The sequence below is a fragment of the Carcharodon carcharias genome, chromosome 12, assembly GCF_017639515.1.
Source record: "Carcharodon carcharias isolate sCarCar2 chromosome 12, sCarCar2.pri, whole genome shotgun sequence".
NCBI classification, from domain to species: Eukaryota; Metazoa; Chordata; class Chondrichthyes; order Lamniformes; family Lamnidae; genus Carcharodon; species Carcharodon carcharias.
The window spans coordinates 31307791-31331269 of record NC_054478.1 but is presented as its reverse complement, the minus strand read 5'-3'; the positions used below and the strand labels follow the sequence as shown (position 1 = coordinate 31331269).

Sequence of the window (23479 nt, the reverse complement as noted above, 5' to 3'; positions counted from 1 at the left end):
CTTTGATGTACTGATCCACATAGGTTCCAGTATACACCATGTAATCACTCCAAGCTAATGCCCAAGGTGCTTCAGATCAAACGGTTTACTGTCAAATGCTGCTACTCACATGTACAAGTACCTTCTACTGCACAGATGTTCTATCACCCTTTGTGTTCACTATTCAGAAAGCTATGGCATACTCCAATTCTGATACACAAGCGCACATATATTTCTCTATACAAAGAATAATGGATATCTGGGAGTGATTTCAAGGCAGACATCTCATCAAGGGGTTCAGTGTAAACTGCAACAACAGAGCTTAAGTACTTTCAAAGCATCTGAACCCTGAGTAGAGACTACAGCCTTGATATCATGCTCATACATCCAGTGGTTTGCATGGACGTGGTGAAGATATGGCATGCTATGGACATCATATCATCACTGATGACATCTCAGGCAACAGATACAAGATGGTCTCACTGCTTAAGGATTAATACTGATAACAATCACTGTCAGACAAAAACTTCAGAGATAAAAATTGGGAACCAAAATGGAGTCTGATGCACACATGATCACCTTTGTTGCGAGTCGTGACAGATGCCAACTTGGTGAGAATATTAGCGCACGGGCACCTAACTTCTGCCAGAAAGATGGAGATCAGGCAAATCATTATGTCAATTAGCGTGCAATGCTGATTTGAAGCCAGTGTTGCCATTTTGAAGCTCAAAGCTCCAGCTAACGCCCTCTCTTAATCTCACAGCTGAATATGCCCTTCCATCTGGAACTATTTAAATATCATCAATTTATTACAGGTTTATGATTTACTCTGGTTGTTACTATGACTGTTTGCTTTTTGGTACTATTCATAGCTCTTTCAAGCTGCAAAAGCCTACTGGGGATGCTAAAGAACTGTTCACTTATTTCAAGGCTTCTGCACGAACCAGTCGATCCCAAACACAGGTGCATGAATAGGTATTTCCCTTGGAATAGAGCTTGACAGGGAGAATGAACAGAGGCCACACAGAGTAGGGCACGTTGTTAGAAGAGGAGGAGCAGGCAAAGGGCTCTAATCAGGAGGTCATATCCAAGGCGTTCAGAGACCAAATCTTCTACCTGAACCTCAGTGAGGAACAACATGAAAGACATCTGAACTTCAATAAGGAAGCCATAATTGAAATCTACCACTTGCTGCAGCCACAACTGCAGTCTCAGAGAAGGACAAAGTCTGCATTACTGGTGATTCTTAAGATGACTGTAGCAATGAACTTTTATGCGCCTGGCTCTTTGCAGGTTGAAGCTGAAGGTATTTGCAATGTCTCAGTTTCCTGTTATATAAGGGAGGTTACTTTTCCCTCATGTGCTTATCTAGGTTCCCCTTAAATGAACCTATGTCTTCATCTCAACTACTTCATGTGGTAGCATTCTTCACATTCTCTGTGGAATGCAGATTTCCTCAATTCTTTACTGGATTTATTATGGAATATCTTTTGACCTGTTTTGGTCTTCCCAACAAGTAGAGACATTCATTCCATGTCTACCCTACCAAACCCTATCATAATTTTAATGACATCTATTAGGTCACACCGTAACCTTCTATTTCTTGTCTTTGCCCTGGAACTTCTGTACAATTTGGGTCTACGGATGCTGTGCCAAGTATTTTTCCAATGCTTCATGAAGACACACCGTGCAGACCTATAGCAGGACAAGCTGCCAACTTGACTGGCATGCTGGGACAGAAAGAACTGAAAGCTGCAAATAACAAAGTCAGAAAATACTAGAAAAGCATAACAGACTGGGCAGCGACTGAAAGACATGGAAGTTATGCCAGGTGAGGGCCCTTTTCTCTCTGTGCTCTCTTCTAAGACCCAAGCATCTTCTGTCTTTATTTCTATTCGCTGCATTCAGGTTACTTTTTCCATAAGAGTTCAACTGACAGAAGGCCTTGTGATTGATTTGCACCAAGTCATGGACATTCGCCTGGAGAGGTCCTCACGTGACTACCTGCCTCCAACCAAAACATCCCCATAAATCCTACCATTGCCCACCAGACATGTCACAGCGCACCACCCTCCCACACCAATCAGAATGTGAATAGACTATTCATTACCCAATTGGATGATTCTTGACTGTCAGTCAAGTGGCTTATTTTCCCACGTTTGATTCCTTTATGACTAATAGAATATTTTCTTTGAACATTTTTGTTTAAAATCCACAATTTTTTTTCATGCCTTGGTGATGTTTCTCCCAGTTTGCTTGCAGCAGTGTCCTGGAGATTAGTCTATAATTCCTAGAGACTCCAGGGCAATGCTGGAGGGGTGACAACTGTACATCAGCATGGCCTGTCGTCAATATGCACAGACAAAAGCATTATCCGTAAGCGTGCATTGTCCGTCAATGTTCTCAACAATAATAACGACAACTGAAAGTTAGAAAGTATCATTTACGTAATGAAACATCCCTAGGCACTGCAAATGAGCATTATAAAATAAAGTGTGTCACTGAGCCACAGAAGGAGGTATTAGGACAGATGACCAAAGGCTTGGTCTAAGAGGTAGGTTCTAATAAGTGCCTTAAAAGGAAGAAAGTGAGGTGGAGAGGCAAAGTGTAGGGAGGGAATTCCAGAGCTGGGGCCCACACAACTGAAAGCAAGGACACCAGTGGTGGAGCAGTTAAAATTAGGAAGCACAAGAGGCCGGAATTGAGTGCAGATTTCTGGGAGGGTTGTGGAGCTAGAGGAGATAAGGAGGGGCAAGCTCATGGGGGGATTTGAAAACAAGGATGAGAATTTTAAAATCAGGATGCTGCTGAAGAGGTTTCAAAGGCAAATACTCATCCGGAAATGGAAAAATGATTATTAACTCTGAACCCTGAATGCTATTAGGCCGTTGTTTTTTTTAATGATGCAGTGAATCTAAGTTCCATTACTTAATGTCTGTATTGGATGTAGAATGTTTTTCGAGGGTGCATTTTTCTCTGCCACTTCCTTGACCCTGGGAGCAGTCCCACTGCTTCCTCACAGGCAGCTGCAAAGCACACTTCACAACTCCATAAATTATTTATAATCAAACAGAGGCCTTAGTCCCCAGCAAAAAAAGAAATGATGGTTTCATGTCCATTAAAGGACAATTTATACATTTTCACAAGGCGATTAACTCCGGCTGGCATGCAACTTTTCTGGTTTTACATTACAGCCAAGTGGCTCTTTTAGAAATTCTGCATTGTTAGCTAAGCTATAATTAAAATTCCACAAAAGCCTTCAATGTACCATAAAACTTCAACTAGATTTGTAAACGTTCATTAAGGGCATCTCACAAAAGGGAGATTTGTACAATTCAGGGCGCTTGACCTAGTTGTCTGGTCAGACTTCTGCAGTTGTGTTTCAGAAAGCAACCTTTCTGATGGAATTTGGACCGATTACCATAACTCACTTCGGTAAGTCGGCTCGATTCAGTGACGTACCAGCATAGTGCCATAACGCAACACAGTATGGCTGCCCACCACCAGCCTCCAAGTGAGCTAACAATCTCCCTGCACAGCTGCAAGGAGCTGGCAATTGGAAGCCAGATGCTTTGCTGCGGGGATATAGAAGAACGTAGAAACACAGGGGCACAGGATGCCATTCAGCCCCTCAAGCCTGCTCTGCCATTGAACTAGATCATGGTTGATCTGCACTTCATTTCAATTAACCCGCCACTGCTCCATCTCCCCTCATATTCTTGCCTAACCAAAATCTATTGATCGCAGCCTTTAAGCTCCAATTGCCTCAGCATCCACAGTCTATTCAGGGGTGGTTGGGGGTGGTGATTGAGGTGGGACGTAGGGAGGGGGTGGTGGGGAGGTTGTGGCGGGAGAGAAGAGCTGCAGGTTTCTGCTACCCTACTTCTATTATTATCGAAAAAAAATAAAATCAGATGCAATGCTATTCTTGAACTGTTCCAGTTCATCTGATATTGAAGAGATTCACAGCAGCGTTGTCAGGGATTTGCATACAAATCACCCAAAAAGACCACCACGCCATGGTTTGCCCTGCCAGTGTCTGTGGGGTCCACTGCACTGACTAATGGAACTGGCCTCTACCTGGTGTCTGGGTCTACAACTTGGGCCAGGTTCATGAACATTCAGAATCATTTTAAAGAGTTTTTTTTTTTGGTCCTTTACAAAAAGGGGAAGGGGGAGTGATGATACACATTCTGCCAGAGGTTTCAAAGGGTGGAGGGTCTATGTGCCCTACCTGCAGCAAAGCAGCCTCCCCTGACCAGTGGGTATCAGAGATGTGCTCCAAATCACTAGGGTGTCCGCCAGGAATATTTGATTGAACCTGGGGCTAGGCTCCTGAGTCAGGAGCAGAGGTTTACAGTGGGCCGTCCTCAGCTGTTCCAGCCATGGGTTTATGACTTCTTGGGGCCAGAAAACATGTGGGACAGAGACATAATGGGCAGAACCTACACCACATGGACAGCGCCAGCTCAAGAAGGCAACTAGGGTTGGGCGATAATTGCTGGTCCGGCCACCTTCTGTGTGGCAGGATGGGAAGTTGGGGGAGTGGGCACCGGTAAAATAGCAGGAAGCCATGCTATGATAGCTCTTCAATGTAGTCCCATCACTGGGTGATTTTCCCAACGCTCCAAGGAAGCAGGCAGGAGATTTGCATATTTAAAGGCCCTATTATGGGCCACTTTACAGAGCCGCTGGCACTTTGCTGACAGTGGTGTGACTCCCTACTGTTTAGGGAAGTTGCCACCTTAATGGAGATGACCTCCTGGTGCTAGCCCAGGGACCCATCACAGTCTGAGGTTCCATGACCCAAGGTGGTTGCAGGGGTGGGGGGTGGGGGGGGAATGCAGGCATAGAAGACAATCCCCACAGCCTCAACAATCTCCCCCAAGGGTTTCCCCTTTGACCCGTGAATCTTCCATTTTTTATTTGCTTATCTGCGAATGACCCGAGATGTCCTACCTGTCCCAGCGGCAACTACCTCTCGCATTAAGACTGCTGTGGCTTCAGAGCTCCTGGCCTCTGATTGGGCTCTCCTTAATTGGACGGCGGGCAGCAGGCAGCCAATTAGGAGGCCAACTGTGGTAAAATGGCTGCTACAGGCAAGTGCGGGCTCAGGACCGCTTTTCACACGACACCGGGGCCCCAAAACCTCCGTTAAAATTCAGCTCAAAGCAGCAGCGCATTGGGAAGAAAGTTAAAGTTAAAGGCAGGACTGGAAGTAGACTCAAAATTGATTCCCTTCCCACACACTCTCCGATAGATAAATACAAAGAGAGTATAAAGCAATTTCTAAACAGTCGCTTGATAGTAACAAACTTAAATATTGCTAAAAAGAGCGATACGTTGCCAAAATATTTTCATCTTGCCCTCATTAGGACCAATGTAAGAATGCCAAATTTCAAGAGATCACAATTTATACTACAGGAGAAAAGGGCACTGATTGGTTGACAAATTGAATCTGACTGACTGAGGCATTGCCATGGAGAAAATAACGGGGAACTCTAGGCTCCCCAAGCCTCTGGGTAATTCAAAAAAGTGCAAGGCTTGAACATATTTCTTTTGTTTGCAGAGAGTGGGTCCTTGCATATGAATGTTTGCCACTTTTAGCAATTATAATTGAGCCACATTATAAGCTCAACTAATTATCTTAAATTGTTGTTAGTCTGGTTATTAGCACAGTCAGGATTGTTCAGCAAGTGCTGCCCAATCGTGGATTCAGCCACACTTTGGCCAGAGTTGATTTGGCAACCAATAGGCATCCTTTCCTTTTGTAGTATAAATTGTGATCTTTCAAAATTTGGCATGCTCGCATTTGTCCTTATCAGTGCGAGATGAAAAGCTTCAGCAACATGTCTCTCTTTTCAGTGATAAATCAATTTCCATTCTGCTATTGAAGAGCTCCAATGGTGATTCCTGCTCTACCTATTTTGGAACAGGGTCAGTGCAGAGATGGCTCGTCTTCATCCAGGTCAGTTGGAAAGTTGTTACAATTGGCCTCATTGCTCAGAGCTAGGAAAAGAAAAGTCAACAAAAACAACAACATGCATTTATATAGCCCTTTTAGCAGAGTAAGAGCTAGCCAAGATTCCCGTTCCTCATCATGAGGAATCTGGCTAGAAAGTCAATGTCTGGGCTGATCAGGTGAGGACAAGATCCGATCCCACTCCCCAAGCAGAATATCCTCCTGACCCTTACTTCCCCAGTTAAATGTGAAGAACAGACACTTGGGAAAAGTAATGAGGGAACGCAAGTACCCGCACAGCCACGCTCCGGCATGAATGCTGCCTTCAGGAAAAAACAGGCTGAAAGAAAGAGAGAAAATTCGAGCAGACAACCCTACAGAATATGCAGCAACACCTCACTTCCACCCCATCCCCACACAAACTTTGTATATAAAATTCAGGACAGAGTCACCTCAGGCTACACGGCAAGCATCCCTGGTCACAGCAGCACTGGGAGCTGGTTGTCATAGTCAAACTCTGGGCTGGGTAATTGTGAAGAGAACCAACTTTGGAAAACATTAAAAGCAGAAAGTTAAATGTAAGCTTGATTTTTCAGATGATTTCAAAGTCTTGCTTATGTCACAGGAAGGTATAAAATGGGCAGTGAGATCAAAACAAATGCAATGTAATTGAGATAGACCCCTTTTCTTTAAAAAAAAATACTTCTCTCCCGGATTTTTTTTTATTATAAAAGAGCTACGACCAGGTTTCCTGAAAAAAAAACTGCAGCATTAAAAACGTCCTTATGGTCTTGATAGTAATGACTTACTGTGGCAGATTCAGTTTTGGCAGTATGTATGAGGGACATTACCTAGAAGGCAGGTTGAAAGGTGCAGTGTTACCGCAGGACCTCTGGAAGCAACACCAAGCCCAGCTGAGATTCATCTCACTAAAGCAAAGCAACATACAGCTCGAAACATCAATCTGCTCGCAGCCAACAAACCCGACTGCGGCAAGACAGATGTGACGGGTTGGGAAGTCCAGTTAATCAAGCGAATGCAAAATAATCCGGAGCGACTGCACTTAATCTTTGGGCAACACAGCGCCTGAGCCTTTGGAATTAGCTTGGGACCTTTCTTTGCTGAAGTAAGCAATTTTTAACATTCATTTCTATCCACATTTATGCATTTCGTAACACATCTACACAAGTACCTGCCTGTTTGTGTCTCATTTTATTCTCTCTTGTCTTGCTGAGAACAGAGGGTGTCAGAATTACTCCTCTAATGATGTATAAATGCTGCTATGTCAAGAATGAACCTAGATGGTGAGTGTTGCCTGGCTATTTGACCATAGGGTGAGCATAATAACTGATCACGTTCTCAGTCAAAGTACACAGACATGCACTTCCTAGCTGGATCAGTGAATAGATCAGGAGCAGGGAATGTGGGTGATTTTCTGTACCCTAGCCAAGTTGAAGGTGGTGGGGTGGGGGGTAGGGGAATTAAGTGAGGCCATGGGGTAGAAGTGTAACAGTCCCCAGGGAATGGTGGTGGTGGGTGGGAGTGGTTTCCACTGCTGGGGATGTGCCCTGGTGGAGGGACTGGCAGGGGCTCAGCTGCCTGCTGAGCAGAGGTGGGCAGCTAATTTGACTGATTAATGGCCCAAATAAGGGTAATGTCCCCAGGTCGCTGGCATTTTGTCAGCGGTGGAGAGGTCACTATGGCGCAGGGATAGCAAATGACAACCCCATGATCCCACCTCTGCCGCTGGAGGGTTTTCCCCTCCGCTCTCCCGGCCCTACCTCCTTGACCCCCATAAAAATGTATTTAATGTTCACCCTTATGCTAGCATCTCAGAATGGAGACACCCTTGCGTTCTCCTCGCTGCCTCTGCAGCAGCCAGTGGTGTTGCCAAGGTTCCAGGACTTCTGGCCCTCTGATTGGGCTGGCAGTTTGGAAGGCCCTCCCACCGTCCTTAATTGGCCGCCTCCCCGCTTGTCAGCTCTTAACTGCGCCTTCCTGCAATATCATGGGGGATGCTGCCACTCCAGCCCAAACATGCTGGCCAATCGAAAACTACCTCAACGATGGGACTTCCACTGCTTTGGCAAAATCTCACCCCTTCTATAACGTCCCAGCCATTTTTCCAGCAGAGATCTCCTAACTCAATAACACATTGAATCCTCCTAGTCTAGTGTCTTTGCAGAGCAACAGTCTTTATTCAAAATGCTTTCCGGGAAGCCTTAGATGTTTAACATATGGTTTAACTTTAAAAACTTTGTTTTAATCTAACTTCTGAATTAAAAGCACATTATTGACAAGTTGATAACAATTATTTTTGTCTTCCCTCACGTTTTGAAATCCCTGCCACATTAAAGAGGAATATGAAATGAGTTAATTAGCATAACATTAACTAATTTGAAGGGAATCTATTGTACAAATTTGCTATTCTCTGAGAGAATAAGTTTCTTTACATCTGTTTGTGGTTTGCCAATCTGCCCTCTAGTTCTAGAATCAAAGCTTAAGTAACTTGCTTACAGACACATTGTTTGTGCTTTTTAGCTTATTAAAGACTTGAATCGTGCCCTCTCTTAATCTGCTTATCTCCAAAGAAAACTACTTAAATTCTGTAAGCTTTACTTGCTGATTTAAAGCTTTAAATTGCAGAATGATCCTCATCATTCTATCCTGGACCCTTTCTTTTGAAGGCAGTGTCCAGAGCAGGATGCAATATTCTAAGTGTGGCCCATCAAGAAATTATAGAAGACATATCACCCATCTCAACAACAATAATCAAAGCACACTGAGCTGCAGCTGCAGTGCTGAATTAGTCTCTTAATAACAACTTCATACTCTCTGGCTGCTTTCAGTGAGTGGTTGATAATCATCTAAATCTTTGACAATGAACCACCCATTTAATTTACTATGACAACAACAACTCAAGTATATAGCACCTTCAACATGATAAAACATCCCAAGGCACTATTTCATTTTGTATGAACGTTAGAATTTTGCAGTATAATATCTTATAAATTACGGACTTTTAAATCTGTTTTTAACCATACTTGGTGTGCATAATTTACTTAAAATATTGAATTTAAATGGGTAGGGTAGGTGTTAAAAAAAAACTCTGCTAACTCCCCGTGCTAAATGCAGCCCTTAAACAAATTATCACCATTCCCCAAGAAGTCTAAAGCATCAGAGTGTGTATGTGGAACCGTGCTGTACAATAGATTGCTTAAAGTACCACATGCTCATCACTGCAACTTGATTCTTGAATCTCAAATGTTTGTGACTGCACTGTTGGCTTGAATCATGAGGCACTATGGAAGGGGTGGGTGTTGGGTGGAGGGTGGAATTTGCACGACAACTGTCAGGGTTTAATTAATGCACATGTGAGGATGGGTGAAAGAGATTTTTAACTTTGGGAAATCAGTCAAATTATATTTCAATTTTTGAAGTATAGAGCCAAATCCAGGGCGGGGCAGATTGTGTATAGCCTATTGAACGATTTTGGTGAGACCACATCAGGAGTACTGTGCGCAGTTATGGTCTCCAGGTTTAAGAAAAGATATACTTCCATTGGAAGCAGTACAGTGAAGGTTCACTAAATTGGTCCCTGGGATGAGAGGGTTGTCTTAGGATGAGAGGCTGAGTAAATTGGGCTTATATTCTCCGAAGTTTAGAAGAATGAGAGGCAAACTCATTAAAACCTACAAAATTCTGAAAGGGGTTGATAGGGCGGGTGCTGAGAGGTTGTTTGCACTGGTCGAGGAGTCTAAAACAGGGGGGCACAGTCTCAGGATAAGGGGCCGATCATTTAGGACGGAGATGGAGAATTTTCTTCATTCAAAGCATTGTGACTCCTTGAAATTCCCTATCCCAGAGGGCTTTGGATGCTACATCGTTGAATACAGTTAAGGCCGGGGTAGACAGATTTTTGGTCTCTTGGGAAATTAAGGAATATGGGGAGCAAGTGGTAAAATGGAGTTGAAGACCAAGATCAGCCATGATCGTATTGAATGGTGGAGCAGGCTCAATGGGCCATGAGGTCTATTCCCGATCCTATTTCTTGGTTTCTTGTGTTCTTGTGAAGGGCCAGGTTTCATAAAATCATAGAATGGTTACAGTACAGATGAGGCCATTTGATTATCATGTCCATGCTGGCCCTGTGCAAGAGCAATTTACCTAATCCCACTCTTCCATCTTTTCTCCATAGCCCTGCAATTTTTTTTTTATCTTCAGGTGCTTAATCCCCTTTGAAGGCTACGATTGAATACACCTCCCTCAAACTCTCAGGCAGTGCATTTCCAGAACTTGCTGCATAAAACAGTTTTCCCTCATTTCACCGTTACTTCTTTTGCCAATCACCTTAAATGTCCTCTGGTGCTCGATCCTCCCACCAACAGGGACAGTTTCACCCATCTACTCTGTCCAGAACCCTCATGGTTCTGAAGTCCTCTGTTAAATCCCTCTTAATCTTCTCTTTGCTAAGGAGAACAGCAACTGCTTCTCCAATCTGTCCACGTAACTAAAGTCCCCCAACCATGGAGCTATTCTCCTAAATCTTTTTTGCACCCTCTCTAATGCCATCACTTCGTTCTTAAAGAATGATGCCCAGAATTGGACAGAATACTCCAGTTGAGGCCCAAACCAGTGTTTTGGTGTGACTTGGTGGACTAAATAACCTTTCCTGTACTTAAGTTCTTGTGAGAAAATAGCACTGATCAATCAAGTCTATTTCTATGAAAGTTGAACAGGACAGATCCCCCTGTTTGTGTAAAAATTAGCACATTCAATGGACTTCTTAACCTGCCTGATTTCTTAAAGAAACATTGACATCTGATGCCAACTGTGGGAGGAAAAATTTACATCTACATTACCAAGCTAATTTAATTTCAGGCTGTTCACTCACAATTGCTGCTTTGAATGGCTGACAATACTAGGCAACTCACATTGCACCAAATTAATTAGAATCAGCAAAAATAAGCACTTAAGTAGATTTCAGATCTCACGTCATTGCTGGCCAATCGAAATATTGAAATAAAGTGGCCTGAGAGGTCCTTGAAACTTAACATAGTTCAGAAACCACGATCAGCTTATGCAGACTGATTGTACAAGGTCCACAATTACAAGGATTTTTTTTTTAAAAAAACATCTCAAGTTCGCTGCATTGTTACTGCTGGAAGATGAGGCTGTGGAAACATCCAAGGGCTTTTTGGACATACTTTTAAAGAAAAATACATAAATGGTGTAAAATAAATAGCAATAATGGAGGAAGGTAACCGGAGGAGAAGGTACCTCTAATGATGATGCTCATATGTTAAAAACCCCAGAGCGAGTTTTCCAGAATGGAGCCAAGTACAACCCTCACATCAACAAAAATGCTGCCAGCAGAATCCATCTCAATATTTCACCCTACAATCTCTGCTTTGCTAAAGGCAATGACTCCTGCTGATGTACTTGATGGGGGTCAGCAACTTCAAATACAGTTAGCTGAATGGCCAAGTATTATATACAGAGGCTTGTTTGGTCCATTGGGCTTCACCCTATGGCAGCTCCATACCAGACTATCTACAACCATCACATTTCCCTGCTCTTGCCCGTACCCGCTAATATTTTTCCTTCACAATTATTTTAATGCCTCGAAAGCAGCCAGTATTGCATTCACTTAACCCACGTGTGGTAATACAAACAATGAACCTAGAAAAAGAATCTCCAAACCTCCCCTTTAATGCTTTTCGTAGTGCTCCTATACTTAGTTGTGTGTTACTAGAGTTCAACTGTGAACTTAAAATGTTATATGCAGACAGACTGCTAACCCAATCCCACCCTTAATCGATGCCCGCGACTTTCCAGTAGAAGTCATGGGATATTGATCAGAAGGAGGAATCTTTGCAGATTTTTCCTCTTCCCGGATCTGGACAGCCGAGGCCCAATTGTAAAGCTCTAGACGTTGCCTTGGCTGATATCGTTTAGCTTTCTGGGCATCTTAGTATCCATTCAAGAATTTACCCACTCAGCTATCAAGCTATCGCTGACATCAATATCACTGGTCTGCACAATTATCAACCATTTGTTTTCAATTTCTGATGATTATTTGTTGATGTATTTCCTGCAACTGACAGAAATTAATAAGGTAGTAGAGATCAGATAGTTTTAAAAATGTAGACATCTGATAGTAGCAACCTAACTACATATAAATATTCCTTAAAAAGTCATTTATTGTTACCTATGTGTAGAAACGATTGTCAGTGATGTTATCTAATGAGTGTTAAATATGCTTAAATCAAATATTAATGGAGCTATTAACCCTCTGGTAACATTGTGGCAAGGAGAATTTGGTATGAGAGTATTAGCATTGGTACAACAGTAATTTATATCCTATACTCTTGGAAAACATTAACTGTGGTGAGACAATGCACAATTTCATATACACAATGAGTTCCAATTTGTGCTGAATCATCTGCAATAAGTGACAAGAGGTAAGATACAAGGGAGAAAACTTCCAAGCTAGGTCATTCTGATGTACCTTGTAAAAGGTGCCAATTTTCAGAAAGTCAAGGACTTCAGTTTGTACAGGGCACACTCAACTGAAGATGTCTCAAAGTGCTTCTCGTACAATGGGTGACCATTTATTATGTGGCAGCCATAGTGCACACAAAGTCAGCCATGTTCATATTTATCAATGAGCAAAAAAACAACTGTAGTGAATCAGCAGCCTGTTCTATACCTCATCTGAATTCTAATTGGGTGAGGAATGGAACAGGCACTGATTTACTATCACTCATTTTTCATCCACTTATAAAAAGTAAAATAACCGCTGAAGTCCCATAAAGTGCAATAAAATTAATGACCAGTTAATCTGTCGTTGAAATTTTGGCCAAATTTGGCTGGAAGAATTCTGGCTTCGATAGACCTCAAACTTTGGACAGGAGAATCGTCACTTAAAATCTCTCTTGAAGGATGTTGTAGCACTCCCTTAATACTGTCTTAAGTAGCAGCCTAGCTAACATGCTCAAGTACTGAGACAAGAGGGCTGACAAATGATCCAAACCTTGTGAGGTGGAAATAGGGAACCAAACAATAATTTTCCCCACTTCCTCTGACCTGGGAAGCAAGGTGTAGGATTTACACTTTATCTGTAAACGAATTATTCTGCGAGTTCACTTAATACTGTTATTAAAGGTCATTGAGGCACACCTGGAGATCATTCGGCCCATTGAGCTTATTCCAGCCCTCCTTGGTCTCTATACATTTCATACTTGGTAAACTAACTTGCACTCAATGGCTTCTTCATCTCCGTGTGACAAAAGCCCACCCCCTCATCACTGCGTTCCGTAACTGGTTCAATCCAGTTATGTACTTGGCTAATGTGTGTGCTGACCTCTTGAACTCCAGCAGCTAGTAACAACATAATGATCCCAGGTGTTTCTCTACTTTAGTTTTGTGCATAATGCAAATATTGAATTAATGAGCTACACTTCACATGTCTCATACACACTGGGGTTGAAATGTACCTTTAAGTGCTGATTGAAAAAGATGAAAATGGCAGGACAAGCCAGATTACAGACCTGGAGGGCAGCACTCAAAATGAATTTATTTCACAAGTGTCTGTGGGCAGAACATCAATTTGACCCTTAATCACCCCTTACCAAAGGGGGAACATTCCAATGTTAGAAAAAGCCAGTAACTTTTCCTGGGGTCCAATCTTGACTTGGAAATCTCAGTTAAGTGGGATGTGAGCTAGCTCAGAATGATGATTCATTCTGCACTTCCAATAGGAAAGAACACATAAACTGAGGGTCACCATGGTGAAATTTCACTGACTACTACTGTATTTGAATAAAACCACTACTCCCTATGTTAACAACTTCATGAAATTGAAGAATTTGACATGAATGCATTGGCCAATGTTCTAGAAATAGCACACAGGGGAATTTCAACCCTGCCCACCGCACCCCCCCACCCACCCCATACCCCACCCCCACAACCTGTTGCAACTATTATTCTGTGTTTTAGGAGAACGTGAAATGTGGAATGATGAAAGGCCAAGAGATCAGTCAAAGTTCTTCCAGCGACCATGTGCAAACGCACGTTAACCCTATAATGTTCGCTTCAAGCTGGATCTAAAGCTTGATGAAAAGACACTAACACTGCCCTTAATTACCACACTACTTGAGTTGACCATTAAAAAGTGATTCAGATCTTATCACACCTCAATACCAAGTTAAAAAAGAAAGTCACGGAAGATAATTTTCAGCGAAATAAAACCTAATTGTTTTTTGTCTGTCCCTGCAATTTGGCCTAGTAAATGAATTTCAGCAATGGCAAGAAATGTTTGCTGATTCTTACCTATTTGCCAGGGTTATATAGACCCGTAATGACAACCACTTTGGTGACACCAATCTCAACAAGAGTTGCCAACCCTCCAGGATTGACCCTGGAGGCTTCAGAAATGAAGATTAATCTCCTGGACTCTACTGCAAACAACTTGGGAGAAAAATCGAAGGACAAATTCAAAATTGATGAGGGTTTTTTTTTTCCAATTTCTTTGAACACTTTCACTTGTTAGTTGTAAGAATATTAGAGACAGGGAAAAAGCTGTTTTATTGGACATGGCAGATCGAGAGGTGGCAGTGGTGGTGGGGCATGGGGGGGGGGGGCGGCAATGTGGTGAAACCTCCAGAAAAATATCCAGCCACTGTTAAAAGACGGACTTACATTTATATAGCGCCTTTCCTGACCTCAGAACAATCCAAAATACTTTTCAGCCACTGAAGTACTTTTAAAATGTAGTCACTGTAGTAATGTAGGAACTGAGGCAGCTAATTTGCATGCGGGAAGCTCTCACAAATTGCAATGTGATAATGACCACATGACGTGATGCTGATTGAAGAATAAATGATCGGGAATAGATCCCCTTTTTTTTACATCCACCTGATGGGGTACTCAGGATCTCAGTTTAAGATCTCACCTGACAGTGCAGCACTGCTGAGTCAACCTAGATTTAGTGCTCAAGGAGTGGGCCTTGAACCCACAACCTTCTGACTCAGAGGCAACAGCGTTACCAACCGAGCAACAGTTGACACCATAACATTTGGTAACCCTAATCATAACAGGAGAGGTGCCTTCAAAGAACAACTGGAACGTCCCCCACAACAGTTATACAGATTATTTTCTTTCCCTTGCAATGTTTTTTCTTACACTGCAAATTTTTGTGACTGATCAAAGACAATTAGACAGCTTGGTAGCAATCATTACTGATTAGGTTAGGCAACCTCAAGATGGCATTCTGGTTTAAAAATAATTGATTCAAACCAAAAAAACGAATCTTCAGAATGAAGATCACAGCACAGATGATCAACATATTTTGAATTAAATCCTAACTCCTCATTGTCCCCTTCTCCTTCCAAAGAAAACGATTATGGTTGTTTTTCATCGTTTTTACCACATTGCAGGATTATGTGCAAGAAAGGGTTAAGTAAAGTAATGTGTCTGAGTTCATTAGACCTATACTGTTTCCTTTGATCAGAGAGAAAGAGACCTATACTGCTAACGCACAATAAATTACCACAGTGTGATAAATGATTCTATTAGCAAAACAGATTGTTAAGCTCTGATATAACAGATAGGTGGGAGCAGACGACCATTCATTCTCCCTACAGCACTTTCACAGTTGTAAATAGGTTATTTTATGTGTAAATAACACATTAAAATTGAACAATATGTGTGTCCTTTGATAGTGAGCAAATTGGTGCAAATAAATTACATCGGACAAGGAAGTGAACTAACCCAGATATTATAGCAGCTGTTTGTTGAAGTAGTGCTAAAATGACTGAAAGGAGCTGTTGGTGCAATAGCTCTCATTCTGCCTGTGCTGCCCCAGTAAGAAGCTAATACTAAATTATACTGTGACATAAAGGTAATAAGGTTGTATTTTAACAATATTTGAGAGCGTCAAGCTCATTCAGGATAGAACTGAAGTGAAAAAGTCTTCATGCATATTTTATTCAATTTAACAAAAAAAGTGTTGAGATATTTATGTATCTGCAAATGAAAATTTCTGCTTGCCCTGACCATATTTTTAAAGACTTGATTGAAATATTAAATCATTTAAAATTTGGAGGGGGCTGGGAATATTAGAGAGATTGTCCAGGAGCAGTACGTCAGGAAATGCTGCTGATGCGTGACATTTCAGTAACTGCAAGTGCATCCACAGAGGCATTTTAAATCTCATCAGACCATGTTATATCAGAAAATGTGGCCCCCACCCCACCAGGAAATGGCTGCGTGGGGAGGGTAAGCTATAATATGCAGTGAGGAAAAATCAATTAGCAGCAGTGATTGAAATATATCTGTCATGCTTAGACCGGCCATAGCTACCTGGTCAAAGAAAGTGCTGTCCTGTATCCAATAGCAAACGTACACCCAATTAATACAATTTAGTCACCTTCGTTATGTCTTTCGTCAGAAAGGTCCAGTTCTCACTACTGCTCGCACAGAACCTGCCATGGGCCGATGAATACCAACAATCTTTCAAGATTGGTTCAACTTTGACAGAGAAAGAAAACTTCCCCGCTTTATATAAAAATAGAAAATGCTGCAAAAAACTCACTTTATGTTTGGCTCAGTATCAAGACACCACAAGCAGAATAAGTGGCACGATGAGGAGACATTTGATTCATATTAAAATAGGAACAACCATAAGTACGACTGGTTGTCAAATTGGCTATGTAAAGAATCCCTATTTGCCACATTTGGCAGGGAGGGCAAAATTGCTCCAGCACACTATGAACTGAAAATCTTTAATAAAATACATACGCATAATGCCAGAACTTTCTCAGGTTATTTTGACACTGTATCCCTGCCATTTTGCCAGAAGTGAGGTAAAAATCCCACTGACTGCAGGGTTTCCACCCCATGTTAGTGAGCATAGCAGCAGAAATTCAAGGCTAATTTCTTGCCCTTTGTCCTAAATTCTCATTAATGAAGCGCCTGATAGTGTCTTTCATAAAAGTCTTAAAGTGTGTTGCATACAGTGAAGTGCTCTGTTCAGACACTGTTCGGTAGTTATGCCCAGCAGCCGTTGCGCACACCGTGCTTACGATACAGTAAATAAAGCATGTGCGCATTTAATAACCTGCCAACTTCACTTGCTAAACCCTTATATAAAGAAAAGCCACTGCTCTTGAGCAGTTCCAAAATCCCATTCTAATGATCAATCAAGGTCTAGTCATTACTTCGATGGGTCAGGCTGGCAGACTCTTCATTAGAACATCAAAACCACAAGAAAAAAAGTCAAAAAAATAAGGATTGAAATTTCCACTTCAAAGATGCCCTTCAATCAGCACCTGAATCACATTCTGGGAGATGGTGCGCACTTTCTTGGATTAGGATATAATTTTAATGCTAGTTCGCCATTTGAGTAAGTCATTACTGTGTTTCTACATGATGGTCAGCTGATTGGTAACTGAATTCAGAAGGACTGACTCTTTAAACTTTATTACACTAGGCTTTTATCATTTTTCCACTGACATCTTCAAACATGTTAAAAATAATAAGTGTGGATCAAAAAAAAAACATAAACCCACAAGATCCACCACTTGCTTCCTTTTCTAAGTACTTGCCCCAAATAATCCCAATTTTAAGCACTTTAAAGAAATCAGTCTCCAATTATTTTAATGAGTAAGTTAACAGCCAGGTGAAGTCTATTGTGATTGTTTGCATTTGGCACCATCAATCAGCTTGTGGCTCGGAGGACTGATTCAACGCGTTCAGTAGCTGGAGGTCCGAGTCCCTGTCAGAAGGTGGAGTGACATTGTGAAATGGCTAAAGACATGATAAAGCTTACATATTACATCTGCAGTCAGAGGGACTTGATTTTTCCTCCCCAAGTACATGCTACTTGGGAAAGTGTGCTTTAAAGCTAAAGCAAATTATGGGTTTTGCAGATTTAACGCTCCAAGTTATTAGGTTTGTTATGCTTACAGTGCAGCCAGTGAAGTTCCGGGAAGTCTTATCAATGTCTGCTCAAATCTAGGTAAAACTACAAAATTAACTGATATATTTTATGGGTGCGGGATTGTCACCTGACTTCATGGACACAGCATAACCCATTCAGCCTGTGTGAAATACACAGTCTGAATACTAAGAAGCACACAGAAAATGTAAGCTCTAAGGGTCATAAACATTTGCCTAGTATAACGATATAACTCACACATTCAATGGAAAGATATACGTATGGCAAGGGCCACCTTGAGGTTGAAATTCCACTGAGCACGATTGAATAAAACCACTAACCCATCTGTGAACAACTTTATGAAAATGAAAAATTTGACATGAATGCATTGACCAATGTTCCAGAAATAGCTCACGGAGGAATTCCAACCCCCACCCACCCCCACCCCCACCCCATCCCACTGTGTTACAACTATTATTCTCTGTGGCTTCTGAGAACGTTAAGTGTGGAATGATGAAAAGCCAAGTGATCAGTCAAAGTTCTTCCACAACCATGTGCAAACAGACATTAACCCTGTCATGTCTGTTCCAATCTGGATCTAAAACTCGACAGGACATTAACATTGCTCTCAAATATTGCACCATTTGGGTTAATCAAGCAGGGAATGGAAATTGAGCTTAGGGTACAGAAGGGGCTCCTCTCCCACAGCAGTCAATGACACACTTTCTATATTTTTCACATGATTATAAGGCATGGTCACCAAGGTGGGTCTCCAAAGAAAAGTCTGCACTGAACTCCACCAATTAGAACATTTTGGATGTTGTCCTAGGGAAAGGGAACACACCCATCCACAAACCAAGAATCTCCAAAAGCTCCTTTCATGTATTCATGGACATACAAGTAGCATCTCTTGTGCAATACTGACTGCTTGCTGGAGCAGCCCACTAAATAAGATGGTACACCTTATCATTCGCATAAATTAGGTCTGAACAAACAAGTTAAAGAGGTGCAGTGGATTATAGTGTTTTTGATTTTAAACAACTCTGGAGCAAACTGTGAATGAAATGTACTTGAAATTGATTCAATTCTATAGGAATTGCAATAAATAAACGATTCAACAATTACAAATGCTGAAAGCAGAATTCAAAATGACAACTCCACAACTATGTGGAATCCAGGAACCATATACAAGAATGCAACTGGTCAGCACTGGGATTTCTCAAACCAGATTTAGTCACCTTCAGCCCAGCAAGATTTGGTTCATTGACAACCCACATGGCCCAAATCCAATGCTAATGCTAACTTCACAAATGGCTGGAACCCACCTACTCCAACGCTCTTCTTTCACTTGGATCCTGCACTATCTGGTTTTACAGTAAAATGATTTCTAACAGAAATGACATCGCAACAGGGCCGTAAAAAGTGACAAGAAATTCAAAAGCCCATTGAACTCCAAGGGCCTGGAAAATCCCGCTGGCAGGAGAGGCCATAAAATTCCGCCTAAGGAATTTACAGCACAGAAACAGGACATTTGGCCCAATTAGTCTGTGCTGGTGTTTAATCTCCACACAAGTCACCTCCTACCTCCCATGTGTCACATGGACAAATGCAGGTTAACTAAGGAAAGCCAGCATGGATTTCTTAAGGGAAAATTGTGTTTAACTAACTTTATGGAATTTGTTGAAGAGGTAGAGAGACAGAATTGATGAGGGCAATGCCGTTGATGTGGTGTACATGGGCTACCAAATGGCATTTAATACAGTGCTGCACAACAGACTTGTGAGAAAAGTTGTAGCTTATGGAATAAAAGGGACTTAACATGGATACGAAATTGGCTGAGTGACAGGAAACAGAGAGTAGTGGTTAATTTTTTTTCGGGCTGGAGGGAGGTGTGTAGTGGAGTTCCCCAGGGATCAATATTGGGACTCTTGCTTTTCTTTGTAACCTAGACCTTGGTGTTCAGGGAACAATTTCAAAATTTGGGATGATAGAAAACTTGGAAGCATTGTGAACTGTGAGGAGGTCAGTGTAGAACTTCAAATGGATAAAGACAAGTTGGTGGAATGACCAGACAAGTGGCAGATGAAGTTCAATGCTGAGGAATGTGAAGTGATTCATTTTTGTGGCAAGAACGTGGAGAGACAATATGAAATAAAGGGTACAACCCTAAAGGGGTGCAGGAGCAGAAGGAACTGGGCGTATACGTGCATAAGTCACTGAAGGTGGCAGGACAGGTTTAGAACGTGGTTAATAAAGCATACAGTATCCAAGGCTTTATTGATAGGGGCAGAGAGTACAAGAGCAAGGAGATTATGTTGAACTTGTATAAGACACCAGTTCGGCCTCAGCCAGAGTATTGCATCCAGTTCTGGGCACCACACTTTAGAAGGATGTGAAAGCATTGGAGAGAGTGCAGAAAAGATTCACGAGTTCCAGGGAGGAGGAACTTCAGTTGTGATGATAGTTTGAAGAAGTTAGGGCTGTTTTCCTTGGAGGGAAGAGGCTGAGAGAATATTTGATAGAAATGTTCAAAATCATGAGGTGTCTGGACAGAACAGACAGCGAGAAACTGTTCCCACTCATAAAGAAACTGAACAAGAGAGCACAGATTTAAAGTAATTGGCAAAAATAGCAAAAGCAATGTGAGAAAAAAATTTATGCAGCGAGTGGTTAAGTTCTGGAATGCATTGTCTGAAAGTGTGGTGGAGGTAGGTTCAATAGAAATATTTGAAAGGGAATTAGACTGTTATCTGCAAAAGAAGAGTGTGCAGGGTTATGGGAAGAAGGCAGGGAATGGTAATAAGTGAATTGCTCCTCCGGAGAGACGGTGCAGACATGATGGACCGAATGGCCTCCTTCTGCGCTGTAAAAATTCTGAGATTCTATGATTGGGTGATTCAATCTGCCTCACCAGCCAAACTTGGGCTTTGCATCTGGACAGTCCTGTGGAATAGGATGTGTACTGAGTAAACAAGAGTAAGATTTGGATTTTCTCTGTGCTGGAGGAGCGTGAGTGCAGTTCCCCAAACTTGACACATACCTCGTGATGCTGCCGAAGCTGCTGACTTCTTGTTAGCTTCCGTGAAGACATCCCCTTCAATAATGGAACTTTTGCCCTCTTTCTTTTCAGTGGCAGTAGTCTGTGCTTGGGCAGCCATGGTAGCTGTTCATACTTCAGAAAACTGAATCTAAGTTGCAAGTTTGAAGAAGAGAAAAATTAAACTGAATGAAATATCATTTTAGACATAATCTATAATTTTAGCCATAATCTATAACAGCACACGAGTTTTCCAACTGAGCTATAAACATTTATATGGTGTGCAATTGTGAGAGCATGTGAGGAATTAAATAGATTCTTCCATGAATAAGCACAAAGGCCAATGGCCAAGGTGTTTATTAGTGCACAGGAGCTGTTTTTTTGCCCTGCCAAGTACGATTTCAGATTCCTACATTTACTGCCATTAAACAGCAATAATTACAGAGCTAAATAAAAGTGGCCTGCTACTTTTTAAATTCAATCACAGGATTTGGACATCACTGGCAACACCAGCATTTATTGCCTGTCCCTAATTGCCCTTGGAAAAGTGGTGGTGAGCCACCTTCTTGAACCACTGCTGTTGGAGTTTTCTTTTATAGAGCTTCGATATAACTGAGTGGCTTGCTGGAAGGGCAGTTGAGTCAACCCCATTGCTGGTGGTCTGGAGTCACAAGAAGACCAGACGAGGTAAGGACGGCAGATATTCTTCCCTGAAGTAAATTAATGTGTGAAACGGGTTTTTATGATAATCTCATAGTTTTTTGGTCAGCATGACTGATGCTAGATTTTAAAAAAAAAGATTTTCATTTAGTTATCTGAATTTAAATTCCCCAGTGGTGGGATGTAATTGTACTTCCCCAGATCATTAGTCCAGGCCTCTGAGTCACTTGCCAATTAATGTAACCACTACACTAACGTACCTCTCAATGATATACTGCTATATACACCGCACTCTGGAACCTTAGCAATTTAATTCTGCCTTTATACACAAGCTAGAGGCATTCAATATGGTTTGTATCATCAAAGTAACTAGTCACAATGCTTTTACTAATCAGGTCAAAGGTAATTTAAGTCTTATCAGGCTGTTGTATATAATAGCTCTGAAAGTGCAAACATTTTGTTTTGTTGCAGCATTAATGATTCTCTCACCATCTCTCTTGGCTTCTCGTCTTTACAAGCCAAAAAGGTAGGTGGATGAATGGCTATAATCCTGCAGTGAGAAGCTGAATGCAATCTTTACAGTGGGGTAGATCTGTCCTTGCCTCAGCTCATCCAATGCTGAAACCCTATCCATGCCTTTAATGCCTGTAGGCTTTACTAGTCCAATGCACTCCTGACTGGCCTACCATATTCCACCACCTATAAACTAGAGGCCGACCAAAATTTGTGTCCTAATTTGCAGCAAGTCCCATTCGCCCATTACCCCTGTGTTTGTTGACAAACACTGGCTCCCAGTTAAGCAAGGCATCGATTTTAAGATTCGCATCTTTGTTTTCAAATCCCACCATGACATCACCCCACTCGATCTCTGTAACCTCCTCCAGCCATACCAATCTCCAAGATCTATGCCATCCTCCAATTCTTGACTCTTTCACATCCCTGATTTTAATAGCTCCGCCATGTCTTCAGTTGCCTAAGCTCTAGGATTCCCTGCCTAAACCTCTCCGCTCCTCTTTCCACCTTTATGGAGATCAAGCTTCTGGTCACCTGTCCTAAGACGTTCTCCTATGGCTTGATGTCAAATTTTGTTTGATAATCACGCTTGTGAAGAGATCTGTGACATTTTGCAACACTTAAGGTGCTATATAATGCAAGTTGTTGTTGTATACCATTTAATTGATCTTTTGTCACTAACCATCACCTACCTATCTATGGAGAAAGATGACTGACTTTGCAGTTTACCTGTGGATGGGATGGTTCAAGTCAGGATGTCACTATAATAGGGTAATAGTCATGCCCAAGTAGCCATTATTGTCCCAAGATGTTGCACATACTGGGCACACCTGGACCAGCCCAGCCATTGTGTGGTTGGTCAGCACCTTGCTACCCGATATAAAAGCGGTATTGCAGATCAGCCAGTCTTGGGCAAACTGCCCAATTTTCACTTCCAGTGTGAATAGTAATCCTTATAATGGGCAAATTAAAAACCTACCCCCTTTCATCTCGTATACTCACTGTAGGTCAATGAGCATGTAACAATCATTAATTTGTCTTCTAACTTTGAAGGTTTCAATATATAATGAGAGACATGCAGATGATTTACATTATTGTTTAACTTTTACTTAAAGAACTAACTCGCAAGGAGTTCACAGACCTTCAGGGTTCTCAAGAACAGGCAAGGAATGGAAATGGATACAGAAATGATTCACAAGAAAATGTAGGTAGGTCAATTTACTATTATAGTAGAGATCTTTTCATAGTTCATTAAATAGTCAAATCAATCTACTCCATAAAATGCACGATATATTTGAATCAAAGTTAACGTATTGCACAATAATTGAAGCCTTGTAAATCAATTTTCAGTTAGTAAACTGACTAATGTTATGCATAATCCAATTAG

At 41.7% G+C, this 23479-nt stretch overlaps 1 protein-coding gene across 7 annotated transcripts in view; it reads right to left on the bottom strand.

The window, feature by feature from the left end:
* Positions 1 to 23479, bottom strand: part of gli2a (GLI family zinc finger 2a) — a 357210-nt gene that overhangs the window by 234507 nt on the left and 99224 nt on the right. For 5 of the 7 annotated variants that reach the window (XM_041200500.1, XM_041200501.1, XM_041200499.1 and 2 more), the window contains one exon: positions 20923 to 21070. The exons of 1 other annotated variant lie outside the window; for it this stretch is intronic. In XM_041200500.1, the coding sequence (XP_041056434.1) occupies positions 20923 to 21040 (118 nt within the window). In that variant the 5' untranslated portion in view covers positions 21041 to 21070. Of the gene's footprint in view, positions 1 to 20922; positions 21073 to 23479 lie in introns of all 7 variants that reach the window. One more of the 7 variants, XM_041200504.1, reaches the window with a different exon arrangement.